This window comes from Rhamphochromis longiceps, linkage group LG4, assembly GCF_057381845.1.
Source record: "Rhamphochromis longiceps isolate RC_006_pf linkage group LG4, R_longiceps_female_GT1.1, whole genome shotgun sequence".
NCBI classification, from domain to species: domain Eukaryota; kingdom Metazoa; phylum Chordata; class Actinopteri; order Cichliformes; family Cichlidae; genus Rhamphochromis; species Rhamphochromis longiceps.
The window spans coordinates 32,902,359-32,914,091 of NC_140560.1; the positions used below are offsets into that span (position 1 = coordinate 32,902,359).

The window sequence follows — 11,733 nt, forward strand, 5'->3', positions numbered from 1 at the left end:
TGGCGTTAAGGTCATTTTAACGGGATTAACGCTGACAGCACTAGTTAATAGACCTCTCTGCATTGAATCGTACTTGTTATTAATGTCTGGCCCTCTTCCACAGCATGTCTTTCATCCTGTTTTCCTTCTCTCTTCCCAACCGGTTGTAGCAGATGGCCCCGCCCCTCCCTGAGCCTGGTTCTGTCGGAGGTTTCTTCCTGTTAAAAGGGAGTTTTTTCTTCCCACTGTCACCAAAGTGCTTGCTCATAGGGGGTCATATGATTGTTGGGTTTTTCTCTGTATGTATTATTGTAGGGTCTACCTTAAAATAGAAAGCGCCGTGAGGCAACTGTTGTGATTTGGTGCTGTATAAATAAAATTTAATTTAAACTGAATTTAACATACTTAGTTGAAAATGTATTTTCTCCAATCTGGGTAATATGAACTTTTTCATCATACTTTAATTTTCGTTACTGATTAAGCACATTTTATAATAAATATTCCTATTTAGGATGAGTTCATGAATAATGTTATGCCCTTTGTTATATAACTACTGCCCTAAACTGTGATTGAAAGAGCAGTGACAACAGCTCTTAGATTCTCTCCACACAACTGACCCTGTGAAATCATTTGACCCCAGTCTCAAATGATTTCACAGGCTTTTGTTGTGCACACTTCCAATACACTCAGCAATGTTTTTAATATACTAATCTTTCTTTGTATCTGTACCTGCTCCAGCTGCCAATCTAAAGTTATTTTCTGATTAGAGAGCGAAGATCTCTCCCCAGCACCCTTTTGTTTGATCAAACTGTGTTTCTGTTTTTGTGAGAGCGCATGTGTGGTCAGCTTGAATTGGTGGCCAGACCCTGTCACACAAATTCCTTTTCATTCAGCTCAAACAGAAAGAAAGAGAGGAAGACAAAAAAGGGTGAAAGTAAGAGTGAGAGAGAGAGAGTGAGTTAGAGGCTGGGGAGAAGGGAGGAGAAAGGGGGAGAGGGAGAAAGCCAAGAGACATTTGTAGTTGAGTGGACGAGCACAGACAATCCCTGGCACACAGCTTTTTGAGTGTCATGTAAACCACCCCTTCGCTCTCCCTTTTTGTCCCATTCACTGCCTGCCACCCTCCCTTCTCTCTGCCCCACCCTGTGGTCTCTCTGCTTTGGTCTTGGGGGGGGTTGGTTGCCTGGCTGTATAAAAGCCCTGTTTGTGCCCAGAACGAGCTCCATTCCCCAACATGGAGAGTCAGAGAGTCCAGTCCTCGTACAGAAAGCGTTTTGGGCCCCAGAGCTCGAGCAGCTCTGGAGTCAGAATTGGTGGCCTTTCTTCTAGCCGCCTCTCCTGGCATGGCACCCCTCGCAATGTCACCCACTCCAGTCCTGTGTCGCGGATCTCCCTGGGCTCAAGCAGCACAGCCCTGCTGCTGGGGAGCCCCGTTGACCGGCTGGACTTCTCAGCTGACTCTCTGTTGAAGGCCCAGTACAAGGAAACACGAACTAACGAGAAGATGGAGATGATGGGCCTGAATGATCGCTTTGCCAGTTACATAGAGAAGGTGCGCCTGCTGGAGCAGCAGAATAAGGTGCTGGTGGCAGAGCTGAACCAGCTGAAGGGGAAGGAGCCAAGCCGACTGGGAGACATCTACCAGGAGGAGCTCAGGGAGCTACGACGACAAGTGGATGGTCTCACCAACAACAAGGCTCGACTGGAGGTCGAGAGGGATAACCTGGCTGCAGATCTGGCTGTACTTAAGCAGAAGTAAGAGGGAGCAGGGCAGGACTTCTGTGGGTGGAGGATCATGTAGATGTGATGTATGATCACACAGTAGTACCACCCATTTGTATCTCTTGTAGAGATTGCATATGTATGTATAAGAATAATGAAAGAAATGCAAACTCCTTTTGCTTTCTTTTTACTTGAATGCACACTCTAATAATCAAAGACTTGATTTTTGTGATATCATTGGCATTTTGTGTTATGTTTAGGGTTACAAGCTAAAATTTAAATGAATAACCATTTTTTTAAAAGATGGAGGAGTAGGAATGAACCCCCTATGTGCTTCCTTTACTCAAATATTATAGATTTTTTAGAGTTATGTACTGAATTTCAATTTCATATTTCATATTTCAGTTAGTGTGCAGATGTTTTGGAGCCATGTTTATGTTAAACCTTTCCATGTTCTTGATTAAAGCATAGTAGAACCTGAAACACACTCTGAAAAATATATTTGGACTGTGAAAAAACCCCCCACAAAGTGTGTTTTCTAGACAAATGCTTTTGGTTAGCTGGTCTTTGATTGGAAAACACATTCAGCTGGAGTAGATTTTATGTATTTTGGCACAAAATAAGACAAACTCTTTCCAGTGGAAAGGTTTTTTTTCTTAGTTTTCTTTTATAATTGCCAGTTCATTTATATGCAGATTTCAGACCCGCTGGAATGCAGCCCACTGTGCTCTGCCCCAGCTTTACTCCTGGATCCCTCTTTACAAACTTGATCCTCGCTGAACCCCTTGTCCCCACTGAGTGAGTGCGAAGGAATGAGGGAAACACAATGGTAGCCCAACACAAAGGGAACGGCCAGCCGGGCAGATGTTTACTAGTCCCCTGTTACTCCAAAATACTGATTCACTGCCATTGCATATGCACCTTTTTTTTTTAAATTTAGATGCATATGTGGCATGAATCTATAATTTAATCTTGTGAATGACTGACTTGAAGCCTCTAATGGTTCGAAAGGTCTCTCTCACACTACATCCTCCGATTACCACGCAGCTGCTGGTCCTCTAAAATAATGCAGCATGAATAGTGATGATTCTGGTCAGAGGTCACTTTTGTGATTCATGCTGCTCTTCTTGAAGCCCTCTATTCAGCAATCGCTCCATGAAGCCATACAGATGCTTAGAGTTCCATGTCACTGTGTGCATGGCAGATGGATTGTAGGGTGGTGCCTATCTGTGCACGAGGCTGTGCGTAGATGCGTCCCTTTTATGTCTCTGTGTGTGTCTGCTCCATCCCGTGGGAAAGGCTTCTGGCTGCTAGATTCGAGTGAATGTGTAATGATGCGTAAGCTGCCCTTTCAGCTGAGCCCCGCACATCCCCAGCAGCATGGGGAGCAGCGGTGAAGCTGATATCGCAAATCTAATCGATGTGCTTAAATATATGTTTTTAGCCCTTGCAGATGATACTCTGTTAAACATAAATGAGAAACTAAAAAAAAAAGTTTAAATCCGTCCACGCTTGTTTCCTTCTTGCTGAGTTGTGAAGGAGTTGACAAAAAGGCATACTCATGCACAACAAGTTAACTCAAAATAAATGCCGTGTTTATGATTTTTTTTGTCTATAAAAGTATTTTGCAGAGCAAAAACTGGAAAGACTGGATGTTCTATTAACCTACAAAAAACAAATTTGAGTAATTTTTTTTTATTTTGGGGATTTTTCTCCTTTGTGTGACTTAGACTGCAAGATGAAATCGGGCTCCGACAGGATGCAGAAAATAATCTAAATGGCTTCAGACAGGTAATTCTGTTCCCTGAAATCATCAACTAAATAATTTAGACGTTCGGTATGACTGACTATCCAACTTCATCTCCCTGTGTGCTCATTTCTTGCATAGGATGTGGATGAGGCATCTTTAAATCGTGTCCAGCTGGAGAGGAAGATTGATGCACTGCAGGACGAGATAAACTTCTTGAAGAAAATTCATGAGGAGGTAAGAATACAACTGAAGGAATAGAAGTCACGGAGGAGAAATATTAAGGCACCAATAATTGCCACTAACCACAATCAAATTTGGACTTCCTCCTTGCAGGAACTGCGTGAGTTACAGGAGCAGATCATGGCCCAGCAGGTCCATGTTGATCTTGATGTGTCTAAACCAGACCTGACTGCTGCTCTCAGAGACATTAGGGTCCAATATGAAAACATGGCAAGTTCGAATATGCAGGAGACTGAGGAATGGTATCGATCCAAGGTGAGAAGAATTAGCTGTCTGACATAAAACACATATTGTATATGTGTGACAATTCTTTTTGTATTTCCTGTGAAAATTTAAAAAAAATGCACAAAGATAAAGATAATGTTTCACAGCTAATAAGCTAATGCACACACCACATACGAACGAGCTGTTTCACCTTTGTACACAGTTTGCTGACCTGACAGATGCAGCCAATAGAAATGCAGAAGCCCTCCGCCAGGCCAAGCAGGAAGCCAATGAATATCGTCGTCAGATCCAAGTGGTCACCTGTGACCTGGAGGCTCTTCGTGGCACAGTAAGTACACCAGATCCCGCAGATTACACAGACATTTTGAGTTCACAAATTACACTGCAGTCAGATGGACTTTTGGCAAACACACACTTTTTTGTTGTCTATAAAATAGCCTGTTAAAACTATAATTCTATTTAAGAATGAGTCACTGGAACGCCAGCTCCGGGAAATGGAGGAGCGCTGTGCCATGGAAACAGCGGGATACCAGGATACAGTGAGCCGACTGGAGGAGGAAATCCAGGCACTGAAAGAGGAGATGGCAAGGCACCTGCAGGAGTACCAGGATCTCCTCAATGTCAAACTGGCTCTGGATATTGAGATTGCCACATACAGGAAGCTCCTGGAGGGAGAGGAGAGCAGGTGAGTTAGAGTTTGTCTGGTCAGATTTAACTATAAATCATAGTATGTGATACTGATTTTTATTTATTTTTGTCTCTTTTCTTCCAGGATCACGATTCCAGTTCAAAGCTTTTCCAACATGCAGTTTAGAGGTCAGTTTAAATTTTGAACCTCGGTATTTTCTTCCCTTGACTGATTAAATTGTTTTTGCTGTAGAATACCAGCAGTTAAACTGGACAGTATTTATTGGTTAAAAAGAGATTAATCCTGTACCTGTACTCTAAACCAAATGTGAACAGAGGATAGTGTTTCAGCAGGTTTGGTCAGAGTTAATATCCTTTCACTCTCCCTGTGTTTTTCCCTTAGAAACTAACTTGGACACTAAAACTCCTGAGGCCCATGTGAAGAGAAGCATCCTGGTTCGAACTGTGGAGACCAGGGATGGGGAGGTATGTGGATGAACACAAAGAGCAACACTGGATCGTACAGACATAGCATACCTCACTCTCCTCACCACCAATTTATTTATTTAACTTTAATTTATCTTTTTAATCTGCACACATTTCTCATTTTCCATGGCATGTCAGTGGTCTGCAGCATATGTTCTAGGAGTCATAAGGACAGAACTTGGCAAACTAACTATATTCTGCTACTGTAATCAACCAGCCACTTAGTAAACCGAGTGAATTAGTGCTTGTATAAGTCTTTCACACTGCTTCAGGACGATCTGCACATTGCACCTCTAACCCATTCCCTCTGGAGGGCAATGTTGAACTCTTCTGCAGATTTTCACAGATTCACTGTGGCTCAGTACACCTGATGCCTTGTGCAACTGATACTAAAAACCCACGAGAGATTTGTTCTTTTTGTTATTTTTAACTGAATTTTTCCCCTTTTCAGATCATTAAGGAATCAACCACTGAACACAAAGATCTTCCTTAAAGTTTCAAGACCAGCTCATCCATATTTTCCTTAGTTACTACCTGGGGATTCTGAATGTGCATTATTGGATATTACTACCATTTTTATTTGTTTGTCTCCAGACACAAAAGCTACCCCATCAAATTCACTGCATCCCTCTCTTTTCCCTCCTCCATCACCTGCTTCTTTTTATTGCAACCACAATATAACCACCGATTGTACTTAGTCTCCCTTGTCAGAATTTCTCCTGAAAGATATCTCGGTGTGGCTTTGTGTACAGCTCCACCATAAACCTGAAGTGTTTGCAGCCCAGTCACCTTACACCATCTTTAGATTTTTCCAATAAAAATTAAGTAAGCTGTTTTAATTTTAACTTGAGCTGACAGGACAGATTTTTAGCATTGATTCTGATTAAATGACACAGAAGAGGCACAGAATCATAGTGATTATGTTTAGCATGTAGCATGGTGGAGATTGATGTGCAAGTGAAATAAAGGAGGGAGTTGCAGATGCAGACACTTTAAATGGATTTAGGCAAGTACTGGCAGATATGTGTGTGTACTGCAGCTTCTGTCACAGCATGTGAGTCTGAATTGTTGTTTTTTTCTTTTAACCCTTCGTTTGGTTTTATTTAGATTTTTCACTCCCTTTGTTCTAGTCTCTACTTGTTCATTACTTATTGAATGTAAAGTATAGCACACATGCATAGGTAGATACATTATATGCATTGCATTGGAATGACTGCCCAAACAAAGCTATCTCTGCTGCTCTGGGGACTTAAATCTGCACAACCAGATGGAAGTACAAATAAATGTGCAGATACAGGTCGTGAGGGAGTAACTATGGCGACTTCTAGAGCGTTCATTCGCTCTATAAAAAGTGTAAGAGCTTGTCAGCAGCACCATTTGTGTGGGGCCTCTAAAATGCCCTCCATCACTGTCCTTTCACTCCTCTGTCTCTTTTTTAGCATCCTCTGCCTCTTGAACACAACCTGATAAGGGCAGAGTTTTTTGACACCAGGATGCGTCATGACATGCCCACTTATCCTGTAGCGATAACAGGAAAAGACAGGCAAGTTTACAGGTGTGGGTACTGACACGGCTTTTGCCCTGCAGCCTCCACCAAGTGTCAGCCAGCTCCTGTATTTTAGGCTGATAGCAGAGGAAGACGCAGAGACCAAGCGGTTGTTATAATAACCTCACATATAAACTGTGCTGCAGTTCCGACTTTTCCTTTTTTTCCCTTTTGAATGGGAGGAATTTAGATTTTTTTTTAAACTGCTGGAAGCATAGATGGACATCACAGTTCAAACGCTGTAATCCAAGCCCCAACTTTTGTTGAAACCCCCACAGAGTGTTGACAGGACCTGCCACTAATGAGAGTGGTGCTACGCCAAAGCCGGCTGTGTCTGTACTTGTCGCCAAGGACACCATGTGTTCATGCCTAGCACCCTTTACACTGGAACTTTCACCCCCATCCCTCAGCCACTTCTCCCTTTTCCTCTAATAACACTTAGCAACTTATTTTGTTTTACTGAATGTCAAATAGAAGTTGTTGCTCCTTTGCTCTTTAGAAACCTCTGCAGGTGTGAATATAACATTAGTTTTGACCAGTGCCATGAGCTGTGATGTCATGTTAACAAAAATAAAACAATTTGTTTGCTGATCCCTCTTGTTTTTTATAAAAAGTCTGTCCTAACAGTGTTTTCATGTGTTCATAGTCATGGTCCTTTGCCTCTCATACAAGCCTGACACATTCATACAGTATATCAGCTCTCATCACTTTCAGCTGTGTTATGTATCCTGACAAGAGGGCTGACAGCAGCGGACAGATATTATTCATTGTAACTGATTGTTTCTGCCCTTCAAGCAGGCTGTACCGCTGAGCAGATGGGTTCACTTCAAGTTATGTCATGGCCCTGTGTGAGTTTCACTGTATGTATGGGCCTAGATATCATTTGTGGCAAAAGATAGTATGGCTTGAGATGCAGATAAACATTTCTACTGGACTGATAAACACATGATCTCAAAAAGTGAGTTTCCTACATTGTCAGAGGTGTCCTTATACGTCATTTGGGCTACAATTTGAGTTTGAGTTTTTAAAGGATAGATATTTGGATTTTTTTAAATTATTTTTTGGCTTTTGACTTTTATTTGCAGACAGGAAAGAGAGCAGGGGAAAACACATAGCAAAGGGCCACAGACTCGACACTAGGCCACTCCATTTCAGGCACCTACACCACCATGTCTGTCTCAAACTACTCGTCAGGTGTTAAAATATAAACTTTTTTTGCTCCTGAAATTATCCCTCTTATTGATACTGGCCACTAGTCACTAATTTAATTTAAAGTTTTAATGAAAGCTTAAAGACTTTTTTTAGGGATTATTTTTTGCACATATTCACTGTCTTTGATTTTTTTTTTTTTTTTTTGATTTTTAAAGATACAAAACTATATAAACTTCAGATTTTTTATTTATTTATTTATATCTATTTATTTATTCACTGCACAGGATGTTTAATTTTTTTTATTTTTATCACTTTTTCTTTTTTAATCTCCAAACTGTTATGGAAGGATTTATTTTAGTAAGCAAAGCATGTTTTGATGTACCAACAATGGGAATAGGAGTACTGTTGTAAGACAATTTAAAAACAAAAGACAATTTACTCTTTTTAAGGAGTTGTAACAGGCTCTGAATCTGGTCTGTTAACCAACAGTTACTGAAACGGGTCAAGCTTGTGCTGCACTCCAGTGGGTGTTTTTAGTTATAGGGTTCAAACTATACTTTGAACTCAAAGGATTTTCTTTGCCTTAAATAAGGATTAACAAAAGCAGCTAAAAGGCTGAAAAGACCAAGTAATAAAAGACTTTAAATGTGATTCATTTGTTTTCCCTACTCTTGTTTGTCTTATGGTTTTGTCTGCCAAATTTATCAAGAAGTAAACTGTCTCGAAATGGTGAAAAAACATGTCTAAGTATGATCTGTTAAAGCAAACATTTGAGTAAATGAAGTAAATGCAATGTTTTTCAATACCTAACATGGTAAATTCAAAAAAGCTGACTGGTTTCACAGACATGAACACGGTTTTCCTCCTAAATTTAGAAAAACGTCACACCCTGCCTCACTGGCATTAGTGGTGAGTTCTTTTTATTTTCTTACCAGGTGAGTGGAACATGTGTATTAACTCTATAATTCCCTTTGTATCATATTTGATACGTGAATTTCTGATACCTCTATCTCATCAACAAGATCAATACTTGCCATAATTTTAAAATGAATTTTCTGGTTATTTTTTATGGGTTGGGTCTTACAGGGTTAAAGTATGATCCAGTAACCGTCCGTAAGCACAGCATGTGTCTGTTTTGTCCAGCTTTTATCAGAAGAATGGAGGTTCTCAGGTCTTAACTGAAGGCAACCCTGAGCTGAAGGAATTCCAAGCAGATAAAACTCTCAGGCAATTGGCCCCGTTTCCCATCTAGTCCTTTTCCACAAGGTTGAGAAGGTACAAAGGGTTACAGAGACGTGCATTTTTCAGGCTTATCTTTTTACGGTGGATGTGAGGTAGCAACAGCTGTCATGCATGCATATGTTATGTACAGAAGTCACAAATGCACACAGTGCCAACACCTTTTTTGAACTATGTAAATCCGAATATCAAGAGAAAAAATAAACCTCTGAAATTGATTATTTTCACCAGGAAATTCTATGTTTCTCTAATAAATTCTGCAGAGATACTCAACTGAAAGAAGCCGACTAAATCTTGCAGGTGAATTACAGAGAGGATTTATCTACACCATTTAGACAAACAATTTGGATTAGCTTGTTCTAGCGTCTCAGTTGTTAGGATTTGCTGCAAAATATGGTTCGAGTCACACGGACGACAGAAAAGACTCTCACAGCGGCCGTTTAGAGTATTTTGGCAGTTGCTTTTTTTTTTTTTTGCCCAACAACAGGTGATTCGAAATGATAGAATTACAGCCACGGGAGATACTGTCATGAAAATTTTAAAGTGTGTATCTGAGATCAAAATGAAGGTTGAGTTCAAAGGCTTGTCTGATCCCACCCACAAACACCAAGTAAAGGGCATCTTTACTAGAGGAGGCAGATGGTGCCTTACTTTACACTCCTGTCCCACATGTCTGTTAATTTGTAACTTAACCCACTTTTGTATCATTGGCATACCAGCTGGTATTATCTAGACATTTAAAGCTTAAACAACAAATCAAATTACTATGCAAATACATTTAAAAAAAATTATACTTGGATGTTCCAGAAGATATTCAGGAAAGTTAGAAATTACACAAGCACCTAGATGCGAAACTAAACAAAAATATTTCACCTAATTTTACATATTCCTAATTGGGTTTTTTGTTTTTGTTTTTTGTTTTTTAAGACAAAAATAAGACAATCAAATCACACTGGAGTGGTGATAATACATGTTCATTAACTTCTCATAGAGGAAATAATCAGGGTGATGGCGAATCAGGGCAAATTCACGTGTATAGCCTTCCAGTCAAAGCTCTTTGTCTTTCGTTGCCCTCTTTAGTGCACATTCCTGTGTGAGAGCCCTTTGGTGGCTCTCACACCACAGGGTCATGGGGAGGCATGTGTGCTCCTTGGTTAATTTTAGCCCTCATTTCATCAAGGCCGTTGAGACAAAACACAGAGCCACTACCTCAACCCGTCTAGTGAAAGGTGAACCGTCTGATCTCCTAACACCTTTTTCTGTCTAGGTTTCAGTGAACACATGTCTTTGGACAAAGTGGAAGGATGACTTCTTAAACACATTTGTCTGCTGGCAGCTCAAAGGGTCATGAGTGGCTTCCTGGTGGGTTTCTGTCACATTGTTTGAGTTTTTGCATGGTGAAAATTAGAATAACATATTTACATAGACTCTAAAGATTCAAAAACCATTTAGACATATTGTAAGTGACCGTATTTTTTACTAGTGGTGGACAAAACACAGAAAAATTTGCAATAAAAAGAGGAAGGCCCAATAGATATAACTCAGCTCTGTTCAGCCTGCTTTGTCTGTGAAACTCTTTTGTGTTTTTTTCCAAACAAAATGTGCACATTGTGTGAATTTGAAAAAGGCAGCTGCAGCCTGCAGGTGACCTTTAACTAGGTACACAATAGAAAGTCTGGCCACGATTTCTGCTCCGTCCCAGAAGACAGTGCCAGATAATCGTGTCCTTGCTGCTCCAATTTGAAGTTAAGGATAGGATTGAGGCCTTTGAGTTATAAGACTAAAGCCCAGGCAAGAACTCACAGTATGAAAGCTAAACCCCATCTAGCTTTTGATTTAGTCAAACTTGAATTTTTCATTTTTGCAACTCAGATCGAGTCTGCATCCTCACGTCTGGCTGTGGCACAATAAAATCCAGACTGAAAGTTTCCAGTCTCACAGTCTCAGGCTTGTTAAACACAAAGTAATCTATCTTCTCAGTTTACGACCATGTTTTGAATCCCTTTTTCTTTTTTTAGTTTTGACAGTTCAATTGTTTCTGCAGTGGCACTTGCGCGCCTAACCGGTGCAGTGTATAATTCCTTTCTCCCACAGAAGTCCTGGATTACTTTCACCTACAAACTTAAAATGTGCTTTCTGAACAATTTAAAAAGGGATAAAAAACCTCTCACAGAGGCACATGTAAACACAAACAAATGAGTGCACTTTTAAGATTACCATCACTAGTTTAATATAATACTTCAGAGGTGCAATGGCAGCCACAGAGTAAGAAGATGCTGCTATTTTCAGCACAGTCTTCAGATGTAGGGTGAAGCAGAATAGACTGCTGTGGGTCTGCACTCTATCATTGTCAAATCACTGTCGAGCTATCCACAATGCCATAAATAGATAATGTCAGTATATACATTTCAAAATAAAACATTACTTCAATGAGAAACAAAGTACAAACAGCTATTAGATAAAAGATATGTAGCGCCTAAGGAATAGGGTGCCAGAAATGTAGAAGAAATAATTAATATGATTACAAAACCAACCAACCTTGGATATCCAGGATTACTAATAACCAAATTCTTCATAGTTTTTCATCACAAATATCTTCTAACCTGACTGACAGTGATGCTAATGAGTAATGTTATGGGATCGCTTCCCTGAATTAAAATGCCATACGGTATGTCTTCTAAGGTATATCTAATATATATGTAGAGAGACTTAATACTTATATATACATAACTGATGCGTCCGCTGTCTTCTGCCTTCACGCTGCTGA

The 11,733-nt window shown here is 40.2% G+C and overlaps 1 protein-coding gene across 1 annotated transcript; it reads left to right on the forward strand.

Moving 5' to 3' along the window:
• The first annotated feature begins 1,196 nt into the window (after positions 1 to 1,196).
• On the forward strand, positions 1,197 to 7,166 carry gfap (glial fibrillary acidic protein). The gene is made up of 9 exons (XM_085404598.1): positions 1,197 to 1,734; positions 3,432 to 3,492; positions 3,590 to 3,685; positions 3,785 to 3,946; positions 4,119 to 4,244; positions 4,381 to 4,601; positions 4,689 to 4,732; positions 4,947 to 5,029; positions 5,481 to 7,166. The coding sequence occupies exons 1-9, from the start codon at positions 1,214 to 1,216 to the stop codon at positions 5,520 to 5,522; spliced, it is 1,356 nt and encodes a 451-aa protein (XP_085260724.1). The 5' UTR covers positions 1,197 to 1,213; the 3' UTR covers positions 5,523 to 7,166.
• The last annotated feature ends 4,567 nt before the right edge of the window (positions 7,167 to 11,733 follow it).